Source organism: Miscanthus floridulus, chromosome 1, assembly GCF_019320115.1.
Source record: "Miscanthus floridulus cultivar M001 chromosome 1, ASM1932011v1, whole genome shotgun sequence".
In the NCBI taxonomy this organism is placed as follows: domain Eukaryota; kingdom Viridiplantae; phylum Streptophyta; class Magnoliopsida; order Poales; family Poaceae; genus Miscanthus; species Miscanthus floridulus.
Genome location: NC_089580.1, coordinates 156276536 through 156295705, shown reverse-complemented (window position 1 = coordinate 156295705; position 19170 = coordinate 156276536). Strand labels below are relative to the sequence as shown.

General features: G+C 46.2%; 2 protein-coding genes and 1 pseudogene across 3 annotated transcripts; 1 reads left to right on the top strand and 2 right to left on the bottom strand.

Annotated features, from left to right (window-relative positions):
- The first annotated feature begins 487 nt into the window (after positions 1-487).
- Positions 488-11827, top strand: LOC136499072 (protein DGS1, mitochondrial-like). Of its 2 annotated transcripts, XM_066494778.1 has the most exons (15): positions 488-856; positions 1323-1437; positions 1532-1735; positions 1998-2126; positions 2203-2367; positions 2937-3131; positions 4225-4325; positions 5064-5153; positions 9752-9824; positions 9903-9931; positions 10038-10161; positions 10389-10499; positions 10835-10935; positions 11017-11153; positions 11228-11827. In XM_066494778.1, exons 1-14 carry the CDS (start codon positions 600-602, stop codon positions 11147-11149), a joined length of 1827 nt encoding a protein of 608 aa, XP_066350875.1. In that variant the 5' UTR covers positions 488-599; the 3' UTR covers positions 11150-11153; positions 11228-11827. The 2 variants fall into 2 exon arrangements, with proteins under 2 accessions (XP_066350875.1, XP_066350871.1); XM_066494774.1 differs by having other exon boundaries at positions 11017-11827.
- On the bottom strand, positions 11773-13379 carry LOC136499088 (annexin D4-like; annotated as a pseudogene).
- A 1581-nt stretch (positions 13380-14960) lies between these two features.
- LOC136499063 (mitochondrial fission 1 protein A-like) lies at positions 14961-17747 on the bottom strand. The gene is made up of 5 exons (XM_066494762.1): positions 17548-17747; positions 16990-17119; positions 16215-16336; positions 16003-16066; positions 14961-15410 (listed from the first exon to the last, which is right to left on the bottom strand). Exons 1-5 carry the CDS (start codon positions 17638-17640, stop codon positions 15307-15309), a joined length of 513 nt encoding a protein of 170 aa, XP_066350859.1. The 5' UTR covers positions 17641-17747; the 3' UTR covers positions 14961-15306.
- Positions 17748-19170: the final 1423 nt, after the last annotated feature.

The following is a 19170-nucleotide window of genomic DNA, read 5'->3' as shown; positions in this document are numbered from 1 at the left end:
TGGTTAACTCTCGGTCAAATTCAGGATGACAAGTGGTTCCACTAAAATGGTTTGAAGTTTTTATAATCCGTACTTTTTCAGTTTGTTTTTTCAGTTGAAAAAGTATTTTTCTCTCACAATAAATCAGTCAGAATAGTATTTCGATTTGTTTTTTTAGCGAAGCGAATGGGGAAAAAAATCTCATAGAAGGAAGTTGAATGGATGGGACCAGACTCGAAAAGTTGAAATAGATCGAGAAACAACGACGGAGCATGCACCGGGCAATTAGTGGATCGACCGATGACACTCTTTGCCGGTAGAAGAAACAATAACATTGTACTGGTAGCTAATTTTTTTTTTTCTTTACTAGAGTGAAGTTAGGTCCATACAAAATACTGAGAGCTTGCATGTTTTGAACAATAATTGAGTTATTACCGGGCAGTAGGGCTACGAAATATCTGCAACAGTTTTTTTAGATGAAAAAATGCACAAGCTTGTTCAGCAAGAAGAAGAGCAGCCAACCGGTTGAATCATCAGAAACCAAAATGTCAAGCTTAAACCCAAGGAAAAATTTAAAACCCGAAACCCACTAGTGCCGCCCACACGAATTCCCGACCCCAATGGCGACATCGCCGCCGCAGAACCCTAGCTCCGGCGATCCCTCTGATGCGTCGAGCCTAGCAGCCGCGGCGCTCGAGGCGCCCGCGCGCGTATGGAGATCCCTCGTCGCGCGCCTCCCTCCCCTCCCGGACTCCTCCAGCTTCCTTGCTGCCGTCTCCGACCTCCAGCGCAGCTACCTCGGCGTCCGCCGTCCCCGCCGCCGCAGGCGCTCCGCTCTACCTCTCCCGCTCCGGCCCGCGGCCGCACACTCCGCTCGGTGAGATTCCCTGCTATTGGCTTGCGCCTGACCGTCATATGCTGGTTCCTAGAGTACAGCAGCTACCTGCGTGCTTGGGATTCGAACTTTGCGTTGTTAGCTAATCTAGGAGTGTCACCGTAGTGATCATTTAAGAAGTGTCATTGCGAGCTTTTGTTCGAACAATGTCACTCGTGAGCTTGTTTGGGATTTTGCTTTGCGCGTGTCCTTATGTTAGATTGTGGAACTTGTGCCAGTTTGGGGGCAATTATAAGATGCGGGATTCGTGGAACTCGGTAGATTGTTTAGACACAGCTCAGTAAAAGCAACAAAGGGCAACCCGTCGTTTTCCTTAAGCTAATGTTTTGTTGACCTATTTATGTGGCTAATGCTATGGACCTATGGTATACTATTTTGTGAATGCCGTTGATAACTGCGAAGCAGTATTATTTGAAGTTCTTGCGAACTGTTTATTCGTTCATTGTAGGATTGCTGGTGAGATGCCCAAAGCCTTTATTATCTTAGATGACGTTGTGCAACACACCCTGACTAATTTGCACAGTATTCACAAAAGCTTACTATTTTGGCAGGCCAAAGCTGAGGTATAAATTTAATGCATACCTTTGACGTATTTAAAGAGATGTATTTTATTCCTTGTGTTATTTACTATTTTACCTGTGGAGCATTTCTTCTCAGGGAACAAATTCTCAGAAAGTGTACTTTATGATCTTTGAGAGAGGTCCAAGGGCTTTTGTTGATGCAACGTATCAAACACTCACTAGACTCGGAAGCAATGGACGTCCAGTCCAATACATTTTGCATTCTGCATCTGATATGGTGTCAACAAAACTTGCTGCCTTGACAAGTATGCAACACTGCTTGGCCGCTTTTCTTGCAGAGGTTTGTTTACTTCAGTTAATCAACTGTAATTATTATACCATAGTAATAATCCTATAATTGTAATTCTCTCTCAGCTTATGTCTAGGAGAGTAAACTTTATCTTTAGTATTTTCAATGTTAACTTTTTGGCTACTTTCAAACATAACTGTTGTACTACTCTGGTAAAAAATCAAACTCACAGTTTTCATCATGGACAATAATGCTTTGTGTTACAGGCATATAACACATACATTGTTTAATCTCTAGCTTGTCTCCTCTGTAGATTCATTCTGAAGTTGATAAATGCAGAGAAGGATTAACTGAAAACTCAGATAAATCTCTGCATACATTGTTCATTGTTTTAAATACGACATTCTCCAAGTTGGAGGTATCACTTAGAAATGCTGGTGAGGTATGCAATGTTATGTTTCATATATTCTGATCTTTTTAGATGGACTTCTTTGTTATTTTTAACCAAATACTTTCAGGGGCAAGATGAACTATTTACACATGATGGAAATTCATATGAACTGTTTGGGAAATTGCCAGAAGTCGATGTAGAGAGTTCAGAATGGACAGAGGCCTTGGCAACAGATGGTACAAGTTTAGTCTATCAAAACCTTCAGAAGTTAGATAGTTTTCTGTCCTCTCAGGTAAGCATCTCTATCTTCCTAAGACAACCACACATTTCAACCTCTTTTGCTCAAGTCTTCAAAACTAGCGATCTTTGTTGTTGAAATACGTTAAGAGTGCAATTCGTTGTATTTGATCTATAGTTATACTAACAAAGTTTTGATGCTACCTGTTTAGGCCGCCTGTAAATAATGTATATGTACACAACAGCCAATGACTTTGCTGATTAGGATTAGCAGTAGGGTCAAAGTAAAAGCTACTAGCAACCACATTGGACAAGTGTTGAAACATCAAAACTCAGCACATAGATAAGCTGATGATGTGTCCGGGCCGAATTTGTATAGTTGTATCTCATTAGTAGAATACTAGTGCGGTACCATTTTATGAACTTTTTTTTTTCTGTTCTTTTATGTCTGTAGTACTTGCTAGAAATAACTTTGGCTTCATCACTAAATCAGCTGCTATAGCCTATAGTTCCCTTTTTTCTGAAATTTTATAGTGCTTTATACTTATATGTATGTTCCTTACGAATCTATTTAAAGCAATGTGTTGATTAATAACTACCTGAAAATTTGCTCTATAATTGTAGCTCTCGAGGCATAAAAGACCAAACAGATTGACCATATACTGGTTACCCTATACATGTGGAGCAGTGGGTCTCTCTGTGTGTTCTCTGTGGCTTTTACGCCATAGCAGCTTGATGGGAAGTCCTGATATCGACAATTGGGTTCGAGATGCTAAGGAGTCTGTGGCTGGATTTTGGGATGAACATGTTGAGAAACCAGTAAGATATTTTGTAAATTCACACTTCTATTATTTATATTTTATTTTCAGTATGGTAGCGTAAGTCACTAAAGTAAATAACATGATTTAGTGGGGAAGACCAGAAGAGGCTTCTCGGATTGTTTATACATCATATACATGAGAAGTTATGTGAGGTACAGGAGGAAGCTTGCCAGCTTGGTCTTATTAGCCTGTTAGTGGAGATATTTTATATCAAAATGCAAATGCAGAGAATTAGACAGAGTGCTGACTGCTGAGAAACATGCACTTGCGTTGCAACGGGACATACAACTTGTTGCACGGTCATTTAGACTGGCCCATACCAATGATAATGAGCTAGCTATCTTTGTTGGATTTTAGTGGGCTTGTTCGAACTTCCAACCTTATTTCAATTAAATCAAATAAATTCCAAAGCCCATAATAAATGTTAAGTGCAAGAAAGGATTAATCCCGTATGAGAAATTGACTCAGCTTAAATGGATGGCCATTGTGCTCACCTGCTGTGACTTTAATAAAGGTGGAATGCGAGCCACATGCCCACATGTGTGCCAAGTCATGACGCACATGGGCTCTGGTGGCCAGGCCACAACATGAGTGGTGTGACTCCAGCAAAGGTGTAGCTCCAAACTGGCATATTGATCGAGTGACAGATGGACAAGGGAGAGACTGACGGACCAAGAGGGATGGGAGTAGGAAATGGACTTATGGAGAGAGTGAGGGGTGGAGGAAATTTCTGTACTTTTAATATTATATAGGTAGATACAGATATAGATTAGCTGCAGTCTTTTGTCACTATGGTATAAGATGGCCTGCCAACGCATCCATGTGTTCCTTAAAGGAGACTTTGCGCATAGAAACAAGCTTAATCGAAGAGTTTTTGTAAACTGTGGGCTGTTGTAGTGGTATAAATATTTTTTATATATTCAAATTTTGTGTGAATCATTGAAATTTTAGACCGCTGCTGCAAGTTGATCTATTTCAGCTGAGAATTCCTTACTCCTAATTGAAGTTAAAATGGAGTTCTATAGTTCTGAAGTTAGTTTTACTACTGTGCTCAAAACATGACTGTTTGTTCTGTATTTGTTGCTCACTAGATCATTTCCATTAGAGATGAGCTTTTCGAGACATTCAAGCAAAGAGATAAAGGTGTAATGGAAAATCAAGAGGTCCAACTGACTGAAGATTCATTGCGCAGGTTATCCATCATTTCTATCTCTCTAATTTCTAGTGACTATGCTAGTTTCTTGATGCCAATGTTTGCTTTTTTACCTAACCATCGAATAGATACAGTTTCACCCTGCTGCGAAAGCCAAAGTAACATATTCTGGGGTTACCAGCTTTTACAGCTTGAGCACTTAAACTGCTTTGACTTCAACCTGCATGGCATAGGGTGGAACATAACCAAAAGGGCCAAAAGGATAACATTTTGAGAAATAAATAGATACATCAATGTTGGCGAATTGCTATCTATTTGTCTTAACTTTAAGCTTCACCTGTTTTTATTGAAATAAATTTTGGATAGTCATATACCATATATACTTTTTGTTTAACATTTCACAATGGGTTATATCAATTAATCAGTTTACATTGTTTCAATATTGTACCAAACATACATGTCCTATAAGCAAATACAGTGGAGAAAACGACAATTAGTACGTACTGTATGCACATATTATATTATTCTGTAATGTAAACGGTTATTAGGTAATTTCCCTCTTTAATTGGTATTATATGTGTCGCGAAGCACTTTTGATATATAATTGAAACAGTTGCATGTATGTATGTATGTAACAGTTTCAGGCCAAGTTTACCTATCTGGTTTCATATGATGTAGGAGTACTTTTTTTTTCTTGTCTGGAAACTCTTTGATATTGTGTCTCATAAAGTATATTTTGCATTGTTTAACCCCGATAGTTACATCTTACATGTTTAGGATGCTAGTTGCCTTTTGTGAGCAAACAGAGGGTCGGAAGTTGCCGGAAGATTTATCAGTGCAGGCGATGTTGGAGACTCTCACGATGAGGTAAATCTATCTAAACTATACCAACAGTTGTTTGACGAACTTGACACCCGTCTCACTAGCTGTAGCTGATTTATGCCAGCAATATTTCATATTCTCCAGTTTTTTTCATTTAAATTATGATTCATCGTCGTCAATGTAAGATTGGTGTATAATGCGTGGATGTATTGCTTGAGCCCCTTGGACTGATTATATAGGAGTACATGGCTTGGAGGGCAAGTAGCCTCTCCTAGAGATAAGGAAGGTTATCCTAGGATTACAATCAATCCTAAACTAACCATATCCGGAGTTGCCTAATATGCTCTAACATCCCCCTGCAGTCACAACGGGAGCGCGCAGACGATGAGACTCGAGAATAAGCCGAAGAGATGACATCCCCCCGCAGTCGCAACCGTCGATGTGCCGCAGATGTTGTGGCTGGAATGGGAGCCGAAGAGGCTTGTCAAGCAGATGGTAGCCCCTTAGTGCCGAAGTAGCCGAGGTTGAGGTGGACGTGATCGAAGCCGTGGAGGAGGGCGCGGGTCCGAAGCGTCAGCGAAGGCGCCCGAATACACAAAATCAGCAGCCTCTTGCCGACAGGGTCAGCAGGATGATAGGCCGACTGCGATGGTAGATGGTGTAGCTAGAGAGCGCAACCGCATCTTCCTTCAACAATATCGGCGGCGGTGTCCGCGAGCGTGCGGCAATAGGCGCGGACTCGGACCGAGAGCCAGCGTGACGAGGACCAGCAGCATGGGTGGCGCCACCGCCTGAAAAGGCGGCGTCGCCGGCGAGGATGGCTGGATCACGAGTGTTGCCGCAGTAGCCTGAAGGGCACAACGACAACCTCGTCTTCGGGAGTGTCGAGGATGAAGCGATGACGAACGGTAGGGCGATGCAACCCGATCTCTGATCGGGAAAAAGAAAAAGAAAACAACAGCAGCAAGACGAACCATGGGGTACAATCTCGGATGCCCCTAGCAGTGCCCCATCCCCTCCCTTATCTCTTTCCAGGTCAACACGGACAAAGGGGAATAGAAATCAGGGACAGGAGAAATCGGCCGTCCAGCAGCCGAGCAGCAGGGGGCAGCGAGATGGGGCGAAGCCCCCACGGCGCGGCAACCCGCCAACGTGCCGCCCCCGGGGAGATCGACGCTCGACAGGGGCGGTGAAGACGGCGGATCCTGGCAGCGATGGGAGAGGTAGGTCCTTCTGTTGTTGGTTGACCACGACGGCGTGGCGGATCAGAAGGATCGATCGCGCATCCTACGAGGGCGCTGCCCCCGGTGGAGATCGATCTCCCCGGGGGCGGCGCGAGGGCAGCGGAAGCCGGAAGCCTAGGGTTAGAACCTGCGCTCCTCCCCAGCGCGCCCTCCCCTCGGCTGCGCTTCTCCCACCCATCTGCGCCGGCTTCCCTGTGCTGCGATGCCTGGGACTCCTCCCCCCTCTCCCAAATCGGCTGCCGTCCCCACGGTATCCAGCCTAGACTCCGATGCCCAGGCCAAGGCTGCGCCGCCGCCAAAGTTGCTGCCGATGCGGATGCTGCTGCGCGCCTACTCGCAGCCAACCGGAAGGCTATGAGCGCGATGCCGCCCTCGCGCGTGTCGCCGCAGCTGAGAAGGAAGCCCAGGCCGCCGCTTTGGAGCGCGACGCTGCCGTCGCCCGCGCTCGCGACGCCCTGGCACGCGCCGAGCAGGAACGCGCCGCCGCTGGTGCACTCGCGGACGGGGACGATGAGGACGACCTCTCCGATCACGCCTCCGACCACAACGACAACACCGATCTGCATCAAGCCCTCCTTCTGCAAGAGGCTGCTGCAATCGCCAACCTCCACTCCCAGGCTGTTGCGGTCCAGAGCATCCGCAATCTTGTCATGGTTGTTCTCGACCTCAACGCCGGCAATTTCAATTGGTGGCGTGATCAGTTCCTCCTCATCGTTGGGAAGTATTCCCTTCAACACCATGTCCTGCAGGACTTACCGGCACATGGTTTCCCTGACTGGCAGCTTATGGATTGCGTTGTCAAGTCATGGATCCTCTGCACCATCTCCGACGACCTCGCCGCGACGATCTCAGCGCGCAACTCCACTGCCCGCGACACTTGGCGCGCCGTGGAGTCCCAGTTCTTCAATAACCGCGAGACACGCGCCCTCCTCCTCGACGCCAAGCTCCGCAACTTCGTTCAAGGTGATCTGTCCATCACCGATTACTGCAAGGAGCTCAAGCGCATGGCGGACACGCTTGGTGACTTAGGTGAAGTCGTCACCGACCGCACCCTCGTCCTCAACCTCATTCGCGGTCTGAATGAGCGCTTCAAGACCGTCGGCATGCATCTCCGGCGAGGGCGCCCCTTCCCCACGTTCCTGGACGCGAAGGCTGACCTCCTCTTGGAGGAGCTGACGATGGAGAACATGTCGTCGTCTCAATCGACAGCACTCACCGCTTCCACCAATACGTCAGCCCCGTCGTGTCCTCCTGTTGTTAAGCAGCCTGCAGCCTCCAGCGTAGGCTCCGGGGGTGGCTCTGCTCCCTCCAAGAACCGCCGCGGAAAACGTGGCGGCCGGCGCGACGGCGCTGGTGGCAAACCGGCGCACACTGGCACGCAGCCAGGTGCCCAGTCCAGCGCACCCTTTGGTGGACAGGGCGCACCATGGCCCTCCTTCTACCGCCCGTGGGCCGGGGCCATCCAAATGTGGCCTAGACCACAGCCTGGGCAGCGGCCTCCACTTGCACCACTGCCTGGCACCCCTCAGCACGCTCTGCTGGCCCAGCAGCCTCTTCAACAGCATGCTGTGCCTGCCTCGGTCCTGGAGAACGCCGGGTCTTGGACTGCACCACCCCCCGGCTACTACCAGCCGCACGCTGGACTTCCTACATGGGATCATCAATCTCTGGCATCGACATTCAGCACCATGACGCTGCAGCAGCCACAAAACAACAATGACTGGTACTTCGATTCAGGTGCAACCTCTCACATGTCATCACATTCCAATTCGCTTTCACATACTACTTCCTCGCGGTATCCTACTCCATCGTCCATTGTTGTCGGTAACGGATCCTTACTCCCCGTTACATCCACTGGCTCTACAGTTATTTTACCATCTTTACGTCTTAATAATGTGCGGGTTTCTCCACAACTTATTAAGAACCTAATTTCTGTTCGTCAGTTCACTATTGATAACAATTGTTCTGTTGAGTTTGATCCAACTGGGTGTTCTGTGAAGGATCTTCTGTCTCGGAACGTGATCGTCAGGTGCAATAGCTCCGGACCGTTGTACCCTCTCCGGCTGCCAGCTGCTCAATCCTTGGTCGCCGCCACCGAGTCTTCACTTTGGCATCGCCGCCTCGGTCATCCTGGACACGAGGCCCTCTCCAAGCTTGCGTCGAGTCTTCCTACTTGTCGTCATGATACTACTACTGTCTGTCATGCATGTCAATTAGGTCGTCATGTGCGTCTTCCATTTCGTTTGTCAATTTCTCGAGCGTCCAATAAATTTGCTCTGATACCATGTAAGATTGGTGTATAATGCGTGGATGTATTGCTTGAGCCCCTTGGGCTGATTATATAGGAGTACGTGGCTTGGAGGGCAAGTAGCCTCTCCTAGAGATAAGGAAGGTTATCCCAGGATTACAATCAATCATAAACTAGCCATATCCGGAGTTGCCTAGTATACTCTAACAGTCAAGAGAACAATTTCCCCTTTCACTACATCCCTTTAATGTTCTACCTCTTTTAAAGGAATATATTCTTATTTGTTCACAAAAGGAAACCTTGGTGTATGGTATATTATATGCATAATTAGAGATTTGGTTACTCTATGTACCTATGTTGTTATCCAATGACATGTGACAGCAACTAAAGCATGTTCGCTTGAACTTATCAGCCGTACCATTTCAGCGAAATAACAATGTTTTTCTCTCAACAAATTAGCATCAGCATCAGCATCAGCCGTTTTTCCAGCCAGCCGAACAGCCGGAATAATTGGCCAGACTCGTAGGCAGTTTGGCCCTTTCAACTTCATGGTTGACTCATTTTAAGACCATTTGGGCTGGAAACTGTTAGCCATCCATTTGATGGATTTGACCCCAGATGTGAACATTGAATAGTAGAAAACAAGTTAATGCAATAGACTCTTATCCAACATTTAATTATACTTAACAACCTCAGGAAACTCCCAACTTTGAGTTTATGATAACTCAGTATTAGACTAGTAGTTGCCAGATGCTTCAATAAACTAGTAACCCTTGTCAGCATGTATGCAATTGCTTCTATGATTCAGGGAATTGTTGGTGTGAAATTTTAGTCCTAATCATGTCACTTCTTATGACTAACTAGCATGATTGTATGTATGACTAATTAGTATGTCACTCGTGTACTTGAACTGCTTTGTGAACCGGCTGATATGCAAGTTTCTCTAGTGTTTGATGAATAATGACTACTACTGCTTTAAGTTTGGTAGTCTCCTTTTGTTCAGAGGTGTGAACATACAGTTCATATTTTATTAACCAGTTTCCTGACGAAAGTATGGGACTGCATTTATTTTCACTAGTCTCTTTTGATCGTTTCCTTTGTAGCACCGAACTCATGAATTGTATCTCTATTTATATATGTGCACTGTGCAGATATGAGAAGGAATTGATACATCCAATTCAAAACCTGTTCAGTGGAGAATTAGCCCGTGCTATGCTTATTCAGGTTCGTTCCTGGTTTCCTATTTTCTGGGTACAATAATTGAAACAGTGTTTCACTGACCTTCAATTTTGAAAATTTCAGATTCAAAAGCTTAAACTGGATCTTGAATCGTAAGTTAAACAAATCACCATCTGAAGTTTTTGATAAGCTATATAAAGATATGCTTTGTCTTCTCTATTGTTCATTGTTATTGATAATTGAAGTGGTTTTACACAGGGGACTACTGGAAATGGATCAGATTCTTAGGGCAAATGCTATAAACTTTGCCGTTCTTGCAGCTCTGCCTGCTTTTGGTCTTTCACTTCTGCTGCTTGTGTTATTGCGAACATGGATTCAGCGTGTATGTATATAAACCATCAAAAAACATTTTCATGCTCACAATTTCATTCCTCTGGTCTATCTGCAGTAATTGTAGGTCTATTACATCATGTCATCTTTCTCTCAGAGTTCAAACCATGGGTGTTACTTATCTTTACAGTTTATGTTGCATGCAAATGCATATGGAAAGTAGAAAGTAGAAAGGCATTATGGTAAATTTGGCTAACTAAACATCTGCGTGTTCCACAGGATCATGGTGCTGAGGGAAGAGGTAATATTGCACGATGTCAACGGAGGCTGCTTCTTGTTGATGTAGAGAGAAGGCTTATGGAGTTTCAGCATTACAGGGATAATGGAATGGTAACTTCAAATATTCAAATATATATGAAATTCGTTCACTCTAGCATTCTTGCTTGAGTTTAACATATTTGTTTTCCAAGTATTGTTTATTCGTCTTTCTAATTGTGATCACTTTCACTATGCTTCTAGCACTTGAGTCTTATATATGAGCTTGTTCTCTCACCATATACAAAATTACCAAAATCGCCTTTTTTCCCTAACTAGTATCTCAAAGATGTGTAGATAAAATGTTTATTACTAATCTAATAGGCACCATGCAATAAATTTGAAGTGGCTAAAGTCTTGGATTATATGATATGATCATGCAATAACTCCTTGAAGTTGCTACTTTATAGGAGGAAGAGGCACGGTGCAAGTTTGGATTAGTACTTTACACGCTTGATAGACTGTGCAAAGCTGTTGAGTCTCACGCAAAAGAAACAGGCGAATGGTTAAGGTCAGTCTCTCTGCTCAAAGTCCTTCACCTCTCATCTTGGTTATTCTGGATCTGACGTGTAGGAAACTGTTTGCAATGCAGCTTGAGAGAAGATATTTTTGATCTGGCAAAGCTCGACATGGGAACGCCAGACAAGATGATTGTCGTGTCACGCTTGAAGTGGATGTATAACTGCTTGCTTCCATTCTCATCGAGCCGTTTGCCACGTCTCTAGAGCAGTGAGCAACTGAACGCCGTGTGTTGCATTTTGGATACTCCAGTTCTGCGGTAACTTGTAAAGATCCTGACACAGATACCTGGAGCTCTGGAAGGTTTGTTGGCCCTCTATTGTCGGAAGGATGGTTCTTACAAGCGCACATGATGTTTTGTACTCCCTCCAAGATTTGCACACAAGATTTGTAAATTTTATTAGAGCTGGATGAAGTACATCGTGAAGGGAGGAAAGAATTGGGTGGATACGTGTGCACCGAGCCCGCCGTGCATACAGCCAGGGGTTAGGGCATAGAAAGAGCACGCCAGTTTCTCAACTTGACAATTTTTGCCTTGCTTGGCCCGCTTGTTGATTTGGATTGGCCGGTATACCAAATTGTTTGCGTGGTTGGGCTACATGTGTGCGAGCATTGTACCTTCGGCCTTTGTTCCTGCCTGCCACTTGAAATGGTTGTTCCATATCCCATAGTAGTTCGTAACATGGTAACAGGATGCTGTTCTTTTTATCTATTCGCAGAAATAAAGGAGATGGGCACTAGTACAATCTTATTGAACTGTTTCATTTGAAAGAACATGTGTTATTATTCATGTGTGGCACTAGCGGCCACACAACACCCTGGGCCCCTTTCACTTGCCGATGATGGCGAGCAGCGCGTCCTTATAGTGGCCATGGGTGTTCTTGGCCACGGCGTCGGCGAGCTTGGCCCCGTACTGCCTGGCCTAGGCGTCCTTGATATCCTCCATGTCCGTGTCGGCGCGTGACACGAGGACGCGGGTGAGCGCCGCCTTGGCCTGCCTGTCCGCGTCGTCGCTGAACGCCCTGCCGATCACCTCGCTGAAGTACTTGGGCGGCGAGTCCAGGCACTTGATGGCCTCTCGCAGGCACGGCTCGGCCGCCAGCAGTCTGTTCGGCCGGTGCTGATTCGATCGTATACGATCGTGGATTATTACTGCTAGCTGGTTTGATGTGAGAGAAAAATATTGTTCTGATTGAAAATTTACGATCGTTTACGATCAAGCGAACAGGCTGCAGGTCCTGATCAGTCACAGGCAGGCGCAAAGAACAGATGAATCAGATCAGAGCGTTAAAAGAGTTTGGATTTATGATGAACTCTACTACTGGTATTCTTGATTGACGGCCTCTTCAAGTGGCTTGCCGTGCAGCTCCATGTAGATCCTGAAGGTGGCCCTGAGCTGGGGCATGCTCCTGGTAGCCAGCAGTCCAGCACCCGCACCACCTGCTCGTTCTGCACTAGCTTGGTCGCCGCCGGCGCCGGCGCGGCCCTGACGGCGGCGGCCAGCGCCTTGCGCCTTGGCCTCCTCAGTGGCGAGGTCCTCGCTGACGCGCTCGCCCTCGTACCGGTACGCGCTCACCAGCCCCACCAGCAGCTGCAGGCAGGCAGGCAGGCAGGCAATACGTGTTAGTGCGTCAGTCACAGCTGGCCTGCTGCTGCCAGGTCCAGGTGCCAGCAGCCAGCAGCCCAGAACGAGACGATGTCGAAGGAAGCAGCGCGCGCGCACACTGGCGTTGGCGTCCCTGACGCGGTAGGCGACGTCCTCCTCGAGCGAGCGGTGGTAGAGCGCCTGGTAGGCGCGGCGTGCGCCGAGCAGGTCGGCGGCGGCGCGCGTGCAGGCGACCTCGACGAGGACCTGCGGCGGGTGCGCCTTGTGCAGGACGTGGTGCGCCCAGCGCGCGTCGCGCTCCCACGGGTGCATCGCCCACAGCACCGCGGCGTCCTTGAACCGCGCGAACTCCGCCTTGAGGTGCAGCAGGTACTCGTCCTTGCACCGCTCGATACCGGCGCCCGCGCCGGCGCTCGCGGAGAAGAAGCCCAGGAAGCCGCGCCGGAACTGCGCCCGCTTCTCCGGCTGCCGCCGCCACCGCCCCAGCGCGGTCTCGTCCACGCCCAGCCCGCCCAGACCTGCATCCATTCATTGTATGGATCGAGCGCATTCTCATTTTCCAACATCGTGGCAGCAATTCATCAGCGCATCGCATGGGTATACACAAAACAAGTAATATATAAAATATAATAATGTACCGTACCCGCGAAGGCCCTGGTGAGGTCTTGGTGCTCGTCGGCCATGGCCGGAGGCGGCGCCTCCTTCTCCTTGTTCTGCGGGTCCCTTTCCTTCCTGGGTGCCTGCGTCTGCCTGAGACGTGGCTGCGGCGACGCCGGCCGTGACGTTGCGGCGCTGCTGTTGCTGCCGGTTTGTGCGAGGAACTGCTGCATCGGGATCCAGTGATGCCTCTATTCTATCTATATAAAGCTCGCCGTGTCACGACTAGTCCAGGTACGGGTCAAATGCTTGCTTGTTTATATAGATAGATAGACCGCATGCATGCTACAGAATCAATTCAGATACGAAACAGCTTGAAGAAATTAATGTAGTTTTATGACGTTAATTCATGGTGGCCAGCTTTAGCACGACCAGAGGGAGCGTTTCGTGCGGGTTGGGAGCCCTAGTAGCAGATCGTTGCGGACTGAGTGGTGCCCAGCCCAGGTGTCATCTTGAAACGCGCCTCTGGTTCATTAGGAGTAATAATCAGTACTAATTGTACAGTGCCCTGCTAACGCAACGGCAACATTCGGCCAGTGCACCGTTCTCCTGGTGAGTCCCCGGGCACGAGCGTCCCCTCCGTGCAGCCGCACCGGCGTCGCGGGCTCCACCAACACGAAGATCTCCTTGTCCGCGCGCCGCACCCCGCCGCCTGCTGAAAGTGCCGAGCCACACCCGTGCGCCGTTCCACGTGGAGTGTATGCCCGTGCTAATGCTACGGTAAAATACAAAACAAGATAAATAAAATTTGTAAAAAAATATAAAAAAATAGAGTCACATTGTTAGCTAAGTCAGGGTTTGCAAACACCGACAAACACAAGAAAAACACATCACAAAGATGCTGCAGCAACTCAATAAATTGTCCCATTTTTCACTTAGTATATTGTATGCAACAGAACCAATTGTAAGAAGAACAAACACAATTTGCCACCTTGCATAATCTTGCCAGCCAAGTATCATCAGCATCCAATCGATTTATGGGATATATATCTAACCTTGCACTGTAGACGATGTGTGCACAATATTCAATCAAGGGAAACAACTTGATGGAGAACACTGCTTGATGATTAAAGTGTTGCTGTACCAAATACATGTACAAGACAACATGCCATCTGATTGTTTCTACGAACCAAGTTGCATATATCAGGACTTAAAAAATATGCAAGTATTTTCTAATGATATTTACTAATAACAAATTACATTACTGAAATGCAGGGATGGTCTTCTCACTGAGATGCTCATCGAAGAACATAAGGCCACACATAACCTGTATGTGTACTTGTGTTCATCAGGCTATTAGATACTCCATCTTAGGATTTGGAACGGATGAGGACACGCTTAGGAGGGCGATCATCTCAGGGTCCGAGATCGGCATGAACAAGATCAAAGAGGAATACAAGGTCAGGTTCAAAACCACGGTGACCAGCGACGTAGTCGGTGACACCTCCGGGTATTACAAGGACTTCCTGCTGACCTTGGTAGGGAGCGAAGATTAAAACAACCTGCTTTTGTTTGTTGGGCAAGATGTGTAGAATGTGTATCCGCAACCACAAAAAACAAAAAAGGTTTATCAGAGAACATGTACAAAGACCGAAAATATTCTGGTGCATATGCATCCTTTCTTTACACAAGATCTTAAAAGGTCCATATCATGTTTAGATAAACCAAATCATTCTCTCCTTTTGTGTTTATTTGATAGTTCTGAAAAGCTCCTTTTCCACTTAAAAGGTCATGCTTTGAGGCCACACAAAAAATTAACATAAAGTACGGTAATTTCATAATGGCGATGAGGAATGAACTCATCTAAGGGGACTAGGACCAGGGATCAGAGTATTATGCATTTTGTTATTCTACTATAGTCGCAGCATCTTCTGCAGCTACACAAAGTACAACAGTCGAAATGCTCCTGAGCCTCATCCTCTACTGTTAACAATACATATATCTCTCGTTTGGACGCAATACAAGGTTGGTCTCACGCGCAAAAGTACAGGAAAAAAGACAAGTGAGCACCCATTCACACTGAGCACAAAAGTGATGATCATCTGTCACCAAGCTTTTGCCCGTCTTGATTTCTTATTCACTTCAAGAGAGAAGATATCCTCATCTCCTCCTGGATGACGAAGAAGCTGCAGCAATTATACCGCCAGCAACAAGACCCACAACTCCAAAGGCGCCTGTGATGATAGCCATGCCAATCATACCATCTGCATTTAACCATCAAATAAGTGGTTATCCCAATTTAGACAGACCATAAACAGTGCATTGGAATGACTAAAGGTTTGCTCTATTATTCTTTTCTAATATGTGAAACATGGACACATGGTAGATAACTTCATTAAGACATGATGTCTTGATCCCTACTACTTTTCATGGTCCATGGCTGACAGCAGTTGTTGGGGATATATGTGAAACTTCTCTCTTGATCAATACAATTCATATTTACATTAGGACATGGGAAATTACTGGACACCAGCCCTGCTTGTTTCCGCTTATAATCAGATTCTCGGTTAAAAAAAAGCAAGAATCCCACCAAATGCCTTGATTATTTCAGCTTCTGCTCACCACCGATTCAGAATTTTGAACTAGCAAAATCTAGAATCGAAAAAAATCCCTGCAGTATGGCGATTGGAAACAAACAGGGCCATCATGTTGGCATTATAGTAGCACATGATAATCTATTGGCCATTCATTTTCCTAACCTGATAGTGGATACTATAGTAGGAGATGAAAAATCCATGGGCGTCCATTTTATCATTTTCCTACACTGAAAATGGAAAGCATAAATATTATACCAACCTCTTCTGGTTTTTTCTTCAACGAGCCTTTGCAAAGTCATGGCTTGTCTCCAGTCATGCTGGATCTGAAGAAAACATGAAATGTTTTGTTCAACATGCAGGCATCAAATTCAGGGGCACCTTGGTTAACAGTACAGGAGTAAGGCCACAGACTAAAATAAATCTGGAAGGTCTCAAAGGAATAACAACAGATAACACATTTCGTGATCAAACCTCTAAGCATCTTTCCAAAAGCTGTCGGCTTCTTGTATAATCCCCAGTTCTGTAACGCCCAACAGCTAACAAGTAGAGCTTCTCCCTTGCTTGCTCTGGGCTGCTAGACCTGTCCAATGAAGCTGGCAACAGATAACATCATGAGCTCCCATGGGGACAACGGCAAAGAAATACGCTTCAGTGAATAAGATCGGCTTGATTGAAATTAATTAATTGAATTGTGGAAGGTCCGACGTCTAGTAGCCTAGGATGGGGCTGGCCTAGATTGAAAAGAAGAGTAGTTTTAATTCTTCGTAACTATGCTGTACTCTAGTTCCTCTAAATTTTAGAGGTTCCAATCTCAGCAATGTAACCCGATAATTCATGAAAGTGTCAACTGGTTCTCTTCAGAGAAGTGGGCGTAGGAAGTCAAACAATGGTAATTGAACAGAAGTCCATGTGGTAAAACGCTTCTTATGGCATGTGGGCATTTCCTTGTACATCAACACCTTTTTCACCATGCTAATGATAATGGCAAGTTCTAATTTTCTAAGCATGCTAGTTAAAAGATGAGGTCCACCTCAATCACTACTCAAAACATGAGGTCCAACTCAATCACTTTTTCGTGGAAATAATCAGGAAATGGGGCAAATATTCAGTAAATTTCTCGAGTCATATTTTCTGTTTTTTGAAGGAACAGGTGAAGAGCTCCTACAATTTTCTCAAGCCATATTTTTTTATAAAAGAAAACTCCAAGTATTAATGCTGTTGGAAATTAACGGGATATGGATATCACCTTCAAGCATCCCGATGCCCCGGTTGACATCTTCAGGCTGTCTCGAGTGAACAAGCGCCCAGGAGAGCCTCATGAGGCTCTCATTTTTCTGTTCTTCATTTTTAGCCTCAGCAACCTCGCTCTCGAAACCCTGATAAAAAGAATTGATCATAAGAACACGTGGCAACGATTACGATTAGGCTCCGCGTGATCAAACACGGCTTGACTGGATAACAGGATGCGATCGGATAATTGGTTTGTTTGATTAATGGCCGCAGAAGCACCACGGTGCAATGGAAGGTGATTCATCGTTTGGTTCAACCGACCATAGGGTTGGTGAATGAACCTGTGACACAATTCCCCGCGCAGCAACGACTCAGCGAACCCCGTGCTGATTCGTGGGCCCCTCGCGCGCATTCCCCCTCCAAAATTTGCCGCCGCCACCGGAGCAGCAAGAAGGCGGGAGAAGGAAAGGGTCGGATTGGCGGTACTCGTCAGCAGGCCTCCCTCCCTGGGAGGCCAGCCGCCAGCCGAGCCCAGTTTTCTCGGCGAAAGGAGAAGTGGGGAGGAGGGGCTTACGGCGATGATGTCGCTGTCGCACCAGGGGAGGATGTCGCTGCCGCGGAAGATGGAGCCCACCGAGTCGATGAGCTTGCCGACGTGCCCGTCCATGCCGCGGCTCTCCCTTTTTTTCCTGACGCTTTTTGGGGGCTTTCCGAGGGGTGGTTTGATCCGTGGGAGGGCGGTGTGTGTTTTATACGGGGTTTTCGGCGTGCCACTAGAGGAATGGATGGATTGATTGGATTGGATTGGAGTTGGACCAACTCCAACCTATTCCTGCTCTCTATCTCACGAAATAAGTTCCTCATTCATATTCTAAGCCCCTACTTCTCAGCACACTCCAACCAATTCTCTAAAATTTTTCTACTTTACACTATATTGTCATGTGTCTTATTTATCGGGCCCACTTATCAGCCTCGTAATAAGAGAGGAATGAGAAGTAGGGAAGAGGATGAGGAACGCCTACATCTGAAGTTTAGGAGAGAGGAACGAGAGTGCCTCATCCATGGGGGGCTGGACGAGGCTTCGGTTAGAGCTATGTTTTCAAATCCCGGCCCTCTAAAAGAAGGATAGGAGTCCAGATGAAAGCTTAGTTGGGGTTGCCCTAGGCACTGAAAGGGAGCCGTTAGCGACTTGACGCACCGAATCAGTGGTGTTGCGACGGCGGACGAACCTTAACGCGCTCAGCACCATTCGCCTGACGCCTGTCTGCTAGAAAAAAAAGTTTGTACAGGAGAGAGAAGACCCAATCGTATGCTGAGTGCCTGAGTCAAAGAAAAAGTGAATTCCAGATTAAGGCAGTCCCATCGCTCCACCGTGTCTTGTAGGCTCGAGTGACACGTCTGCATTTGGTGTCCATCTAGCACGGAATGATAGCTTCGCATCACAGTCCGCCTACCTGCAGAAGCACCTACAACTTCACGCTAAAGCAACTAGTAGAGCGAGCGTTTGGCTAGCTTACGGTCTACTCCCTCCATTAAAAAAAACGTCGTTTCTTACTTTCAGATATCTTGTTTGAGCATTCGTCTTATTCAATTTTTTTAATAAATATCAACTATTTTGTTATGGCTTATTTTATCATTAGAGATACTTTAATAATGATTTATTTATTTTATAATTTACACAAAAAATTTAAATAAAACAAACAGTTAAATATGATGTCTGAAAGTAAAAAATATCACTCTTTTTGGGATGGAGGGAGTAGGATAAGGAGAGAAAAGCTACAAGCTACATGCATGTAGGGTAAAAAAATAGCTTGCACCGTGAAGCTGTTTGCCTCAACTTCTCCCCACCTACATGAACTACTGCTTTTAGTTGAGGCTAACAAATCTGTTGGCTTACGTCGGTGGTGCCCTAAGCAGCCCACACTTGCTGCTTATGCTTAATCTGAAAGAAAAATCCCAAACTCGATCTTTCATCCACGCGCAACTCTATTAGACTATTACCATGAATCATACATCCTCTAACTTTAAAAATCGAGCAAAATGCCTTCTAACCATTTCAAAAAAGTTTTATTGACACGCACGCGAGGTTGGAGACGGAGCTCGGTGAGGTGGAGGATGGAGCTCGAGACGGTGGACAGTGAACCAGATGGGAGGTAGAAGGTGGAGAGCAGGAGGTGAACGGAATTGAGCATGACGG